General features: G+C 37.6%; 1 protein-coding gene across 1 annotated transcript in view; it reads left to right on the forward strand.

Annotated features, from left to right (window-relative positions):
• LOC121736265 (insulin-like growth factor-binding protein complex acid labile subunit) overlaps positions 1 to 16,498 on the forward strand; it is a 76,422-nt gene extending 59,924 nt beyond the window's left edge. Inside the window, exons 5-7 of the mRNA XM_042127349.1 lie at positions 1,068 to 1,170; positions 5,541 to 5,774; positions 15,029 to 16,498. Of these exons, the coding sequence (XP_041983283.1) occupies positions 1,068 to 1,170; positions 5,541 to 5,774; positions 15,029 to 16,498 (1,807 nt within the window). The remainder of the gene's footprint in view (positions 1 to 1,067; positions 1,171 to 5,540; positions 5,775 to 15,028) is intronic.
• Positions 16,499 to 16,877: the final 379 nt, after the last annotated feature.

Here is a 16,877-nt window from a genome sequence, read left to right on the forward strand (position 1 = left end):
TAAAAATAACTCAATTTCAAGTTCTTTACCTACCATAACCTTGTAAATTCTGATGCACCAGATTAATTAAATTACAATTTTTTGGATTTTTTAAATTGTTGGTAGGAATTTGGACATTTAAACTTAATTCATTACTGCAAGAGACATCCTCCATTGTCTTATTATCTAATTTAAATAAATACTTGAAACATATTCCAATTCGTTCATACTATGACTAGTATTCTGCTCAATAGAAGCAGTAGTCGCTAAAGCCAAACACTTGGCTGGTTTTATAAATAACAAGTTAAATAGCAACTTGGCTATACGTCTTTTATAAAAGTTAGATAAGTATAACTATCTCTATTCATAGTATGTACTTTAAAATCTAAATTATTAATATCTATGACCTGACATTTCTTATATGAGTCATTCAATATTATACAATTGTTATTTACAGCTGTATATATTAGGCTATTCAGCTAATTCAGCTGATATCTAGTTAAGTTTTGTTTATTATATCATATTATATTGTTGTTGGTGTTTTCAAAGTAATACCTTTGATTGCCACACTGAAGATTCTGGTCATAGAATTCTAACCTAAAATATTAAGAAACAATTTGGGATTAAAAACATATTTAAGCTCAACATTTTTAGAAATTCAGACCCTAATAATGTATAAATACTTCATGAAAAAAAAAAAAACACTAGAAGCATTGTAATATACTTATATAACTTAGTTTTGTGTTTTCCACCGAATAAACCTACCTTCTTACGAGATCAGCTTTCTTTCCAGTTACTTTTTCCCCGCGTTTCTTGAGTTCTTCTTTGAGTTCTCTTAGCTTCTATGTTAAGTACATTTTGGAAAACAAGATGTTGGATGAAGCTTATAAAACCAAAAAAATAACACAATCTGTTTCTGAAAAATCTCAACAAATTTTGACATGGCCGGATCGCTACTTGCGTCATCTGCGATTCGTTTTGCGTGTGGATTAAGCGTGTTTATTTGCAAAAAAAATATAGTATTTATAATAATATATTATAACATGGTATAATATGTAGTGAGTAACATAACTTTACTGACATTCCAGCGATTGTTTCATCGGTCTGGCGTCGCTGGTGCGGCTCGACCTGAGCGCCAACTCGCTCGGCCGCCTGCGACCCGACACCTTCGACCCGCTGCAGCAACTTCAGGTACGAGTTACGACATCTGACAGCTATCGAACTAAAATGTCTCATATCCTGCATAGAATTTTTGGTTGAGATATTTATAATGTTAACTTTATTTAGGTATTCATATTATTATTATTTTATGTAAGTACCTACTTATATAAAATGTCAGACCACTCAGACAGACGCGGCCTGCGGTGGCGGTGGCGGTAGCGGTCAGTTGGATGACTTGTTTCAGTTCTAGGAACGACACAGACACACGCGGCCACGCCATCCAACTGACCGCCACCGCAGGCCGCGTCTGTCTGGGAGACGCTTTCATGTCTGTTTTACAACCGTAAACGGAAGTGCGTTACGAGTTGCAACAGATACTAAAACTATAGACATTGTAAGCAGGTACATTCAACAACTTTAGCCATTTAGTATGCCTATTGCTTACTTGCCTGGCCTAATTTACTAAGTGTCCATGATTATTTATTTAAAGGGAATTTCGGAAAGTACTTAATTTTATTACATAATTATAATGAGAATCGAGTACAGAGGACTCTCCTTAAGTATTGAACATGTCTCACCAGTCACGCAGTAGAATCGCCGCCCAAAATGTACTTATCGAATTGACATAAGCGTTCGATAGTGCACGTTCACTGTGCCTGCACCACATGTGGGTCATTTTGAGTTTGAGTGAATACGTGTGTGCACCACATATGGGTCTTACCTCCATAGAAATTTAAAACATTTTTAAAGGATACATGTGTCAGTTTCTTATCGTTTTTTTGCATACACGTATGAACAATAAACTAGAAAAACTAACTGAACAATGTCCGGGGGACATTTCGATGGGGTTCCCAAGGTATGAGTACCTACTACCTATGTAAAGTTACTAGTTTTTTTCAGTAGTATTAGAGTAAAATTAAACAAACTAATTTATCGTATTTGTTTATTATTACAATTAGCGGCCCGCCCCGGCTTCGCACGGGTGGACATTATAAATCTATTGTGTCTGCGATTCCCATGATCGAGGTAATAATAATTAATATTTACGTGGACTCTCCGGGCGAGCACACCCTCGCGGCGCGCCTTGACGACGCCCAATTCGCAACGTGCAGCAGAAATCGTAATATTTTAATTTCGCCATAACATTAAAACCAAACGTCCAATTTTCATTCAAAGACCAAATATTATCTACATTAACTGTACTTAGTAATGAAATAATTTATTTTGATAAGAATTAATGCCATGAGTAAAATAAAGGCAGCGTACGCGAAAAAAGTAACATTTCTGGTTGATTTTTTACACCTTGCGTTCGAAAATCCCAAATATCTTATAGAACCCTATTTTTTTCCAAAATAAATTTAGCCTATGTTCAGCAGAATTAATGTAGGATTCCAATGGTAAAAGAATCTTTCAAATCGGTCCAGTAGTTTCGGAGCCTATTCAAGACAAACAAACAAACAATCAAATCTTTCCTCTTTATAATAGTAGTGTAGATGAAAATGACAATTATAATGTAATCTATATATATAAAAATCAATTGCTGTTCGTTAGTCTCGCTAAAACTCGAGAACGGCTGAACGGATTTATCTTATCTTGGTCTTGAATTATTCGTGGAGGTCTAGGGAAGGTTTAAAAGGTGAGAAAAATTTTGGATGTGTGGCGGTACCCACAAATCGCCTAATATTCCTGCATCGCGCTATCGAAGTTTTCTGAGCGCGTCGGTATATATACGACAGCTGAAATGTATCACGTGGGCTTCGGCCTGACCGAGCATAACACCTCGCTCGGTCGGAAGATCTTCCTTTAGCGTCGCCACGCATTATCCCACAGATGTATAGATGCATGGATGTATATGTAGATGTATGGATGTTTGTTACTCTTTCACGCAAAAACTACTGAACGGATTTTAATGAAACTTTACAATAATATAGCTTAAACATCATAATAACACATAGGCTACAATTTTAACCGACTTTCAAAATGGGGGAGGTGTTATGTTCGTTTTCTTATGTTCAACGATTACTCCGTCGTTTGTTAACCGATTTTCAAAATTTTTCTTTTGGGTATCATCATAAATATAGGGTATCATCCCAATTCGGTATTATATTCACAAAAGTGGTGATCTGATGAAGGATCCATAAGTAAACGAGGGAACTCCTCAAAAATTATAGGGAAATATGTGGTGACTTCGGTTTCGTGAGAAGTATTCTAAGCATATGCTACCAACAAGTAAGATTTTGAACCGAGGTATACCTGGTATACCGTGGTTCGGAAGGTGCTGAGAGAACTCCTGATTCTTTATAGATACAAGTTTGGGAGTTTCGGCGTTGTTTTAAGAACGGAAAGCATATGCTTCTATGCAAATTACATTCATCATCAACATCGTCATCATCATCACTACCATATTATACCATGTTATTGGTAAGTACTTTTCATAGTCTTTTAGATCGAGACTCGAGTTTGTCAAGCGATAATTTAAAAAAATCTATACCTACCTAATATTATAAACCTGAAGAGTATGTTTGCTTGAACGGAATCGGAGGAACTACAGATCCGATTTAAAAACTTATTTCAGTGTTAGATAGCTCATTTATCGAGTAAGAACTAAGACTATAGGCTAAGACTAATACGACCGAAGAAACTCAGGAAAATGTGGGAAAAACGGGGGAAATATTAGAAATTACGAACTACTGGAGCAATTTTTATGGCAATATTTGGCACAGATATAGAGTAGACCAAGTGAAGGGAGTATGGACATAAGAGCTATTTTTATGGGAAAATGTACGGTTTCCGTAAAATTCCTAATTTACGCGGGCGAAGCCGCGCGGGACATCTAGTCTAAATAATATAATTATTAATGACAAGCGTTATAGCATGAGAGACAATAGCATTTTTTACATTGAAAACATTCAGTATCGGTTTTTTTAGGCTTTTCTGAGCTTCTGCTGTTGTTTTTCCTTCTTCCTTCAAAATTGTATAATAACCAGAACAACGTTTTCTTGCTATTTTTCCCGATATTCTAGGCCCTAGGGATTTTTGTAAGGCGATGCTGCGATGACGATAAATGAGATGAGGATATGGATAATGTTCTAAAATCTGCCATAACTCCTCTTCCGTCAAGGGTCTTGAACGGCGCGCGAAGAAAACACCAAACCAAAAGTAGATATTACGAGTATGCACGAGTTGATTGATAGGTATAGGAAACGAATGAATTATTGATTGATAATACTTAATATCGTAAAACGGCTGATTTTGATAATTAATTAGTCAATTAGATTAGGGTTTTTACATCTATTTTTCTAAGTCACTGTCAATATAAAAAAATCAGCCAAGTACGAGTCGGACTCGCGCATGAACCGTACCGTACCGTTATAAAGGAAAAATAGGCCAAAAATTATGTTTTTGTATGGGTTTTTTTAACTTTAATTTTATTTTAATATTATAAATATTAAATTACACATATAATAAAGGACATTGTAAAAATTCAAGTACCTAGCTATTGCCATTATTGATATAGAGCAAAAAAGGCCGAAAATTTAGGTTTGTTGTATGGGGGCCCCCCTTAAATATGCATATACGTGAGGGGTCTACCTAGCAATTTGTAGCTACACTGTTAATGTGTTAAATTGACGTTCGATTCGCGTAATGTAAATTCCGAGTATTTTGATCGGCGATTCTATAAAAAAACGATGAAGAAAAAACGTCCTAGATAAAGGAACTGTTGTATAGGACCTACAAAGCTGTAATTTGACATGAATACACAATATATTAAAAATGCCGACAAAAAAAACATAAAACCTTAAAAATATATATATTTTATGGTACCTCCCCTACACATCAAGCGGGGATTAATTATTTTTTCGCGTTGGATAGGTTTTTTTAAATTATTATGGGTATTCATAGATCACTTTCTGATTTAGGGATCCATTTGTGAAATATTAAGTTTTAAAATGGTAAAAATCGTTAGATCGTTTAGCTGGTAGAAGGGGGGGACCCTTCTACCAGCTAAACGGTTGTTTCTGGAAATGTGAAAAAATTCACGGGAGTAGGAAATATGCTGAATTTTAAAGGAAAACTATCACGGCTAAGACGACTTCATAAGTTATTGAGTAATAGTCGATCAACTAAAAAAATGTATTCGGCGAAGTATAAAGGAACTTTTCGTTCAAACTTTGAAAGTAACTGAGATGATGTCGTTAGTAGTGTAAAACATGTTATAAATGTACATTCATTGACCATACAAAAAAATTCTAAAACTAGCGGTACTACGGAACCCTATATTGCGCATGGCCCGACACACACTTGGTCCGTTTTTTTCTTCTTACTTGTTGATTGATTTTGTGTGCAATTTTATACATCTTTTAATAAGTAAACGATAAAACCTCTCCCGGTCGCTTCAGGTGCTGTCGGTGTCGCAAAACTCGTTGGAGCTGGGTGGGGCTGGCTACGGGTACAGCGACGGCGACGTCACCGGCGCCGTGCCGTCCGCCGGCGACTCGCCGTTCCGCGCCCTCAAGCGACTACGGCGGCTGACGTTGTCACACAACCGCATCGCCGCGGTCGCCGGCGACTGGCGCCTGCTCACCAACCTGCAGACCCTCGACCTCGCCTACAACCACATCACCGAGATCACGGTGCGCCCGCGACATTTATTACATTAACAAATTAAAAACAGACTTCCGGCCGCACTCAGAGTTAATGATGAAAAAAAAAATTCATCTTCAATTTAAAGAAGAGTTTGACGGATAATGTATGGGGCTTATGTCAAAATCTGCATTTAATTACAGTTAAGTAATTATTAATGTTCGTCTCTGAGTGCGGCAGTATTAGGCTCTTTTTAAATATTTAAAAGTTAAAAAAAAAAAAACATCTAATGCAAATGTTATAAGTTTAAAGTGACTATTTAAAGGACACTGGACAATGGGCATTTTTGTATGGAGCCCGTACCCAAGCTTGTAGCACATCCATTCTGCGTCAGAAATATTGAAATCTCCCGTGACCAAAAAAGTGTCATTGGCATGATCTATTAATTATTAATTAGTTTGTTATATCAAAAAAGGGCAAAGCAAGGGCATCTCGATGACCAGGACCATGGGGAATATAAATGCAACAAATGTTTAATGATGATTTGTTCGAGTTATTTAGGGGTATAGAGACCCAAACACACTCCGAGAAAGCAGAGGGTGGTGTAGGCCAATTACGTTTGAAAGGACATAATGCGGATCTAACAAACACAAACTACACCGCCGCCGCGATTGACGCCGCTCGCCTCGGAACGATCGCATCGATACGAGTAAACTACAAAACTACTGTCAAAATATTCTCGATCATAAAAGTCAGATGTACCTAAGCCAACTTTTAGATATGCAAATAAAGTTATGTTCACCCTGAGCAACCATAGACAGAAATGTTTGAGATTTTATTCTTACATTTTAGTAATAGCCATTAAACAGTTTTAGCATTTTTAATAATAAAAATTACAATATATCGACTATCCAAAGTAACCAATAATAATATGAAAAAGAAACCTTTATGATGATAATTATTAATTAGAAATTAATGAACGTGATAAACTGTTGTGTGATTGTATGTGTGAATGTGTAAATAATATATATTAGGATAAAATTGTTCGGCGTGTATCCGTTGTCTGATTGCCATAACACAAGTTTTTACTTAGCATGGGATTAGACGACGTGATGTATGCTACCTAGCATGTATACAGGGTTACCTCGTAAGTCGACCTAGATCCCTTATGGGGATATAGTTTAGATCATTTCTGACTGATTTTACTATGAAACACCCTATCCTAAATCCAATGGTTTTCAAGATAATTTAATTTTAAGTATTTTTTATAAAAAGTCCGTTTTTTGCCTTTTGCTGTATCTCTTTTTTGTAATCTGAGCCTCTTGTATGGTTGTTTATACGTTTACTTTTAGAAGATGAATCGCTCTATCCATTTTGATTAAAAAAATACAATTGCAGACTAAATGAGTCGTAAAAGATGGATAAAAGTGAAGAATCCAATAAAAAAACTTAAGATGTGTTTTTCTTTAAGGATAACTTACTCAAAAAAAATCTATGGTGGTCTGTTTGCAATGAGCTTAAAAACATCTCCATTTTGTCAGCTATCCAAAAAGGTATAACATTATAGGGTAATTATAGCAGCTTTCATTACAAAAAACTTAGATGATAGCCTCCCCGGGCATTGTAATAACCTTATTAGTTAGTTCTAAAAAATGAAACAAAACCATGTAAACAGTAAGTATTTAACAATCTAGCTTAAAATACTGATTATAAGACATTGTTCTATGAGTCTTGTGAGTTCTATGAGTCTTGTGAGTTTCAATTGGTCTAATTATCAAAAAATGGACCATATTGTTAATTATAACTTTGTATCAAGAGCACGTGCAACAATTGTCCCCGTGGTACAACCATCCCCGCAAAGGACATAAAAATATTTATTTACTTAAGTATTAATCAGTCTTCAATAAAAAAAAAAACTTATTATTTAAAAATCTTTAACAACCATATCTTTAATAAATTAGTCTTATTTGTAGTTTTCATTCCAAATCACAATTGTGGCAAATATAATGATTTTCTTGTGGTGTACAGTCTTCGTGGGCCCAGTAAAGTTATATTAGGTACAACCCTATGAATAAAATTTATTTAGCCGAACAAAGAACCTACTCTTCTTGTGAAGTCGGTTAGAAAAAGTCTCTACTTACATTTCGTTGCGCGAATGCTGAGCTGGCGCCGCGGACATTTGACGCTTTTCCCGCAAAGGCGTTGCATACCGTGGAAACTTACCTGAGGTGTTACCTACCTGTTTTAACCAACTGCGCATAATATTCGATTAGTTATGAGTTGCTATGTATTCCTCTATTTATTTATTTATTTATTTCAGAGGCACATCAACAACATAAACACAATCAGTACAATCAGTTACAATATTCAGACTAGGGCTATGCGCTTATGTCAATTACAGATATGCACAACATTATTAACACAATTCAATGTAAACAGTCAGTACAATAATATTCTATAATAATAAAAATCAATTAATTAATTCATAAAATAAAATGTTTTTGTTTAAGTAATATTCCATTCCATTCCTCTATTCCAAAAACAAAATTAAGAACCCTTCAACCCTACAAAATGAACACTATTGTTCTACACAATTTCCTATTGTAGCAATTCTTCTGTCATACTACACATAGTATTCATTTATTATTGTACTATTACATACTTTTAAAATAAAATAATATGTTTGCGCTACTTATACCAAAACATTTACCATACAAAAATTCATCATCAACACCATTTTTAAAATTTATAAGTTTAGCTTTACACAATAACAGCATTAAAAACACATTTTATTTTAAAATATTATTCCAATTATCATTATTTTCTATAAATTAATTTGACTTTTGACATTATTTTCTTTAAACTTATAAATTAACTTATTTTCCAATACCTAAAAATTTTACAAGTTGCTAAGTTGCAGAATAATACCATTATTTATTTATTTATTTTTACTCTCAAAACATTAAATAAATGACTTAAAGATATTTAAAAATACTTAATAATTGTCAAAACGTAATTCTGAAAAATCTTTTCTAAAAATTATGCAGAATTATTTGATAATATTATCATTAAAACCAATATTAAAACAAAATTAAAATGCAAACAAAAAAAAATACAAGTAAATGTCTTATTATATCAAATGTAACTATTTGAAAATTCCATGAAGTCAGTTAATTGTAAAACGTTATCAAAATATTACCAATATTATAAATTTTTGCAAAAACTTAATATTAATTTCTTAAAGAAATCTGACTTTCCATTATTTATTAACTGTTAATTTATAACTTTACTTATTTTTTTTACCGAAATCTGTATTTCCAGAAATTAAATTACTTTTATTCAAAATATTTAAAATCAAAATAAGTATTAATAAAAAAAAAAAATTTGAAAATACATTTTATACCTTTTACGTTCTATGATTATAAATTTTTCTTATATTTGTTAAATTGCTTAAAATCATATTTTATTTTTCTAAACGGAACTTTCTATGTAATTTTCATATCAAAATAAAATTAAAATTTAGACAAATAATTTTCACATAATTACTTACTAATTTTATAGATACCGCTGCAGTTACAAATAAGACATATAATTTATTTTTATATTTAAATTTAGACAAAACAACTTCAATCGCATTTTTCTATACTCATCTGTCTGATCTCCCGGCTGCATCCACTTCCGACACAAGCATCTCCCGGCCGCCTGCTCTACATCCCTCTCATCCGACTCCAACATCTCCCGACTGCCAGCAAATTCCACTCATCTGACACCATCATCTCCCGGCTGCCTGCTTTACATTTCCACTCCAAAGTTTTAATTTTTCTTCCACAGCTTTTTTATCAATGCTAAAATATTATTCTTGCAACTTTTTTTTTCGTTTACTTATTTTCCACCAAATGTCATTTTTAAATTAGTATTTTTATCACTTTTTAGCAGATATGTATTTATATTTTTAAACTATTTTTAATTAATCTATATTATAATATGTACTAATAAAATAAGTGCCTATCTACTAATAATAAACCACACACCGGCCGGTAATTGATTTTGTTTCAAATTCAGTTCATATTCACATAAAACTAACAAAGTTCACTTTTAATTTATTTTAATAGTTCATTGTCTTTAGTAATATGTAATATTTTGCACACACTGTTTGTTTTATTAATATTTTATTTAATTTAATTTTCTCCCTGTACCCGGTGCGCAACCGGTGCGGCTTAGGGGGAGACTGATTGAAAGAGATGTTTTAGTCGCGACTGATCTTTATTAACTAATTTAATAATTAATTAACCTAACTTATATAGGAGGGAGGTGTGACATACACCACAGGATGATAATTCTAAAAAAACATATTATGTAATGTACATTATATAAAATACCAACGAAAATTGGTTTGAACGAGATCTAGAAAGTAGTTTTTTTTATACGTCATAAATAATAAACCTTAATTTAACTTTCATTAAATCAACTGAAGTATAAAAATAAAACAAAAACCTTTTAATTTCATAGAAATAAACCTTATTGATGCTGCGGAACCCTTCATGGGCGAGTCCAACTCGCACCTGACCGGTTAAAAAATAAAAATAAAAAAATATTAATTTAGTAAAAATATAAATTTCAGTCGCGATCGGAACGCGGTAACGATCAGTTGCTGTGTATGTTAAAAACAAGTCCTCTAAAAGTGTCGTATAATTACGTATTCACGCAAACTAAGTGCGAACTATCATTACGTTAACATAAAAAAAAAAAACATAAGAAAAAATGAGTGTTTGTGCTAAATGTAATGAGGAGGTTACCGAGGGAGTGTTGTGTAGTCAATGTCGCGGTTATCTACATTTCTCCTGTTCCGGTGTTTTGGAAACTACCTATCGCAAGATGACATCAGAAAAGAGGGAAAACTGGCGTTGTATTAGCTGCCGTAACACCAGTTCCCAAAATATTCCCAATCTGACTGACATCTTGAAGGAAATAAAGGATTTTCGTCAGTGTTTTGATGTAATGAAATCCGACATTAAGGATATGAAAGTTACAATTCAAGATCTTGCCTCTCAATGGAAAGATGTAAACTCACGATTGGAGGTCATGGAAGGACGTTTGGATAGCCTAGAACTCGCTACGGCTCAAATAAGTACGCTCCAGAAGGATCTTAACCTCGCTAATACTACAATTAAGGAATTGCGCTCTTCGAACACACAATTACTAATGGATAACGAAAAACGCGAACAATTTGCTAGAAAAAATAACCTCGAAATATCAGGTGTACCTATACAAAAGGGAGAAAACTTAGAAAACATACTAAGTAGCATTTATACCAAAGTTGGATTGTCGTTGGATATAACCTGCATCAATTACATTCATCGCGTCCGCCGATTTGAAATGAAAAATGTAACTTCTAACCGGCCACCCGCCATTATCGTGTGTTACATTAGACAACGGAACAAGGATCAGCTGTTAGCCTCCGTGCGCACGCGCCGCGGTATGACTACGGCAGACATCGGGTTATCCGGTCCGAACAACAACATTTACATAAGCGATCACTTAACACCGGCCAATAAACTAATACTGAAGCGGGCACGGGAACTGAAAATACAACACGACTACAAATATATTTGGGTCCGTGATTGCAAGATATTCGTGAGAAAATCGGACACTTCCAAAGCTATTCGCATTTCATCTGATGACGACCTAAAACGTATAATATGACTTTGTAGATTACACATTATGTTACTAGTGCGTTTTCTTACGTACCGATGCAGTTTTTGTTGTATTCAAATTATTAAAATAACATTCTTGTACAATAAAAATATATTTCTTTATAAGTTACGAGGTAAGCTTTTACTACACCATATTACTAATACAAACATTGTGTTGTGTTTGTTGTGCTACTACAGTTATAAATTAAAATTATTAAATAATTATAATATAAATTTAAATAATCTAAAAACAATGTTACATTATAATATTATTATTGTAAAATTTCTTTATCACTTTAAATGTCTTACGTCTCATGTTATAACGAGTGCCAGGTTACAAGTATTATCATATTCATATAATAATAAAATAATAATAATTATACTTTAAATTTTCACACCTTTAATTTTGTATTACCAAAATGTAAGAGGCCTACGAACTAAATCACATTCCTTTTTATCAGAAGTACTTCTGAATAATTATGATATAATCTGTTTGACAGAATCTTGGTTAAATGATAATTTTTACAGTTCAGAGTTTTTCGATGACAGATACGTAGTTTTTCGGCGAGATAGGAATGTGTCTTTGGTAGGTGCAGAGAGGGGCGGAGGAGTGATAATTGCTGTGCGAAGCGATAAAAGCCCGGTTCCGCGTGACGAATGGAGTACTAATATGCACTATGATCACCTGTGGGTAAGTATTCCGCTTCCTTGTTTTAAATTGATACCTAGCATTCCTGCTCCCGCCTTCTTACATATTTGCTGTGTGTATATACCGCATTGTGACCGCCACAACACAGAATTGCACTTAATTTTTGAATCGATCAGCAATCTGATGCAACAAAACCCGAGTGACATATTTCTCATAGTAGGTGACTTTAATGTTTCTCAAGGTGAATGGTACTATGATACTGATTTTAATTCTATGGTGATGCAGTCGAGTTTAAATAAATTAGTTCAATTAACTACTGACTTTATGAGTTTTACGAGCTTAAGACAGTTTAGTTCATCTTTTAATACCAGTAATAGATTATTGGACCTGATTTTCTGTAACAGGGACTGCACTGTGACTAGTTGTAATGATCCGATGACCGCAGAGGATGAGCATCACAAATCATTAGTTATCGAATTATCTTTGGACGTGTCCCTTCCGTTGCATGAAAACTTAACAGAAAGAAAACTATTCCACATGGCTGACTATGATGCTGTTAGGTCAGAGCTATCGTCTACTGATTGGCAATCTAAGTTATCAGTGAAAAATAATATAAGTGTGAATTCTTTGGTGCAGGAATTCTATAACATCATTAATGATATTATAGACAGATATGTCCCTAGGCGTAAAGTTATCGACACAGCCCGCTATCCTCCTTGGTATAGCGTTCCATTAATAAAATTAGGCAAAGAGAAGCGAAAATTTCATACACGCTGGAAGCGGTACGGTAATCCCTTAGATTACCTAACTTTTTCTACACTTAGAAAAAGGGAATCTAGTCTTAAAAAAATCGAATATCAAAAGTACATTAAAATAAGTGAAGATAGCATAAATAAATGTCCCAAAATGTTTTGGCGGTTCGTCAAATCAAAATTACCGTATAATCATGTACCTCAAACAATCAAGTTTCAAAACCATATCTCAAATACTGGCGAAGGCACATGTAATCTCTTTAGTAAATATTTCAGCTCAGTTTTTGTTAAAAGCGCTTTACGACCTCCCACGTATAATGTCAATTCAGTTTCATCAAACTCCTTAGTGAATGTCAACTCAATCTTCATTGCTGAAGAGGTTATCCTTAAGGAACTCAAAAACATTGATATCCATAAAGGTCCTGGATATGACGGGTTACATCCTATATTTATACGTAAATGCGCCAAGGAACTAAGTTTGCCTTTGTTTATTATTTACAATAAATCTCTAACGGAGGGCACATTTCCAATGAAATGGAAACAGGCCCTTATTACACCTATTCCTAAAAATGAAAATAGAAATGATGTCTCTCAGTACCGGCCGATATCGAAAGCTAATTTATTAGGTAAAATATTTGAAAAAATCGTCACACGCGAGCTAATGGGGTTATTAAAAAATCACATTTCTATTAATCAACATGGTTTTTGTAAGGGCCGTTCAGTCGAAACAAATATGCTTACTTTTACAAACTTCTTATTAAATGCCATGGATAAAAAGCTACAAGTAGACGTCGTGTATACCGATTTTTCCAAGGCTTTCGATAAAATAAATCATGATCTACTTATAGAAAAGCTTTGGAACATCGGTATACATGGCGATCTACTGCGATGGATAACTTCCTATGTAAAAAATCGTTCCCAAGCAGTATCTATAAAGGGTTATGTTTCCAGTTTCATAGATATTCCTTCAGGAATACCCCAAGGTTCACATGCCGGTCCTTTGCTGTTCATTCTGTATATCAATGATATTAACAAGGTTATACGTTTTTCAAATTTATTGTTATACGCTGATGACGCAAAACTTTTCAAAATAATTGCTAATTTAGAGGATTTCAAGCAACTGCAATGTGATTTAAACAAATTATTTGAATATTGCTTAGTAAATCAACTTTTCTTAAACCTTGATAAGTGTTCCGTGATGTCTTATACGCGCAAACATAACCCACTTAAGTTTGATTACCAAATTAATGGCAATCCTCTCAATAGAGTCACAACTATTCGTGACCTTGGTATAATCATGGATTCCAAATTGTCATTTAATTTTCACATCGACCATATTGTCAATAGAGCATTTCGTCAACTTGGATTTATATTAAGAATTTCGAAACCTTTTAAACAGCTCCACACGTTAAAAATCTTATACTTCAGCTTTGTTCGATCGATATTAGACTTTGCTTGCATAGTTTGGAGTCCGTATTACGCTTGTCATATTGCCCGCATTGAGAGGGTTCAGAAGAAATTTATTATGTCCTTAGAATTCGTTGGAAATCATGAATATATTTCTTATGAGACCTCACTCAGTCGACATTCACTAACGAGTCTCGTAAACCGCAGGAAAATGTTTGACCAAATTTACCTTTTTAAAATAATAAATAACCACATTGACGCCTCACACATTTTGGAATGCATCGATTTTAAAGTACCTAGACCTGGTTCTCGTTCACAAAATATATTTTCCGTTCCTTTATATAAATCAGTTTATACTAGTAACTGTTTTCTAAAACGTAGCGTTAAGACTTACAATGAAGAATTTAAAGACCTTGATATATTCAATATTAGCCTGCCTATTTATAAGTCAAAATTACAAAACCTGTTAAAAAATAAGTAATGTATAATAAGTGTATAAATTATAAAAGCATATATTTCTGTAAAATTAAATTAGTAAAAATTTTATGGAACTACTAGTTTTTAAGTAAAAATTGTATTATATTAAGCTAATTTAAAAAAAAAAACTGTTTGTTTCCTAAATAAAGTAAAATAAAAAAATAAAAAATAAATAATTAACATGTTCTCGGTTGCATAGTATGGTGTTCAATAGCGACCGATACCCAGGAGGTTATTTTTAAAATAATTTAATGTATTAATTAAAAAAAAACATTCTTATTATATTGTCAAGTGAACACGTTTTAACAAATAATGTTTTCCCTCAGGACGTGGACATGGAGTTCCTGAGCAACTGCACCGTCGACCTCCGCCACAACAACATCAGCGTGGTGGCCGCCCCCGCCCCCGCCCCCGCACCCTCTGCCCTGGAGCTGCGCCTCGCCGACAACCCGCTCGTCTGCGACTGCCGCATGTTCCCGCTCGCCCGCGCCCTGCGCGCCGCCCCCGCCGCCCCCCGCCTGCCCGGCGCCGTCTGCGCCGCCCCGCCCGCCCTCGCCGGCACCGCCCTGCGCGAACTCGACCCCGCCGTCCTCGCCTGCGACGTCGCCGACTGCGACCCCGACTGCGTCTGCACCTTCCGCCCCGCCGAGCGCCGTCTGCGCCTCGCCTGCGCCGCACCGCCCGCCCGCGCGCCCCGCATCGAGGGCGACATCGACGTCGAGCTGCGCCTCACCGCGCCGCCGCCCCCCGAGCTGCGCCCCCCGCCCGGCGTCACGCGCCTTGACCTCGCCGGCCTCGGGCTCGCGGAGCCGCCCCGCCTGCCCCCGCGCCCCCTCCCTGCGCCGCGCCTCGACCTCGACCTCCGCAACAACAGCCTGCGCCGCCCGCCTCTCGAGGCGTTGGCGGCGGGCTGCGGCGCGCTACTCGCCGGCAATCCGCTCGCCTGCGACTGCGCCGCGCGCTCCGACCTGCTGCGCCTCGAGGCCCTACGCCACCTCGTGCGCGACTTCGAGCTCGTGCGGTGCGCGGGCGGCGGCGCGCTGGCTGGCGTGCGTGTCGCGCGTCTGTGCGTCGCGCGTGACTCCGCTGTCGCCGGCGCCGGCGTCGCGCTGGCGGCGCTGGCCGCGGTGCTACTGCTGCTGTGGGGCGCGCGCCGGCACCGTGCCGCGCTGCGCCGCATCCTGGTGAAATTAGGGCTGGCGGCGGAGCTCGCGCCGCCGGCGAGCGAGCTGGAGTACGACGCGACCGTGTGCTTTGCGCCGGCTGACGCGGCGTGGGCGTGGGCGCTGGTCGCGCGGCTGGAGCGCGCGGGGCTGCGGTTGTGCGTGCCGGAGCGCGACTGGGCGCCGGGCGGCGTGATCGCCGAGCAGGTTGCGCGGTCGGCGGCGCGCGCGCGGCTAGCGCTGGTAGTGGTGTCCGGGGCGCTGGGGGAGGCGGCGTGGGCGCGGTTAGAGCTGGCCGCGGCGGCGGCGCACGGCGGCGCGCTGCTGCTGGTGCGGGAGCCGGCGGCGCTGCAGCTGCCGGCGCTGCGCCCGGTGCTGCCGGCCGCCCGCCGCCTGCGCGCGGACGACCCGCGCCTGGCGGAGCGGCTGGAGCGCGCGCTGCGGCGCGGGGGGGTTGGAGGGGCGCTGGGCCGCGTGCGGCTGCGCCCCGCCCACCTCGCCGCCGCCGGCAAGGGCTCCGAGCTGGTGCTATCGGCGGTGGACCTGTCCCCGGCCTGGCCGCCGCCCGCCGCCGCCGCCGACGTCGACCTGCTGTTCGACCCGCAGAAGCCGGCGCCGGCCGCCGCACTGTGACGCCCGCCCAGCTAGAGGGACCGCGTCGCGTCGCCGACGGCCGGAGGAACGGCTTTAAGTGTGACGGCACCGAACGATCTCGTCGATGATCGAGTCCCCTTTTTTTAAACTTGTAAAACTTGTGAAGTCTTCCAGTTTTTTATTAGTATGAACTATGAAGTAAGTACATATTATTAATACATATTTTGGTGCGATAATTAATTATTTAGATAGCTGGTTTTATAAGGGTTGTAGTCGGTGACGAATATGTATTTTGTGAATCTCACGTCGGGAACGACTTGAAGTATTTGAATGTAACACCGGTACTGATATTATTGACCTCCTGTTTAGTGTTTACGTTGGTATGCAGCTAGTACGTATTGAACTAAATTGATTGTTT

The sequence above is a fragment of the Aricia agestis genome, chromosome 18, assembly GCF_905147365.1.
Source record: "Aricia agestis chromosome 18, ilAriAges1.1, whole genome shotgun sequence".
Lineage (NCBI taxonomy): Eukaryota > Metazoa > Arthropoda > Insecta > Lepidoptera > Lycaenidae > Aricia > Aricia agestis.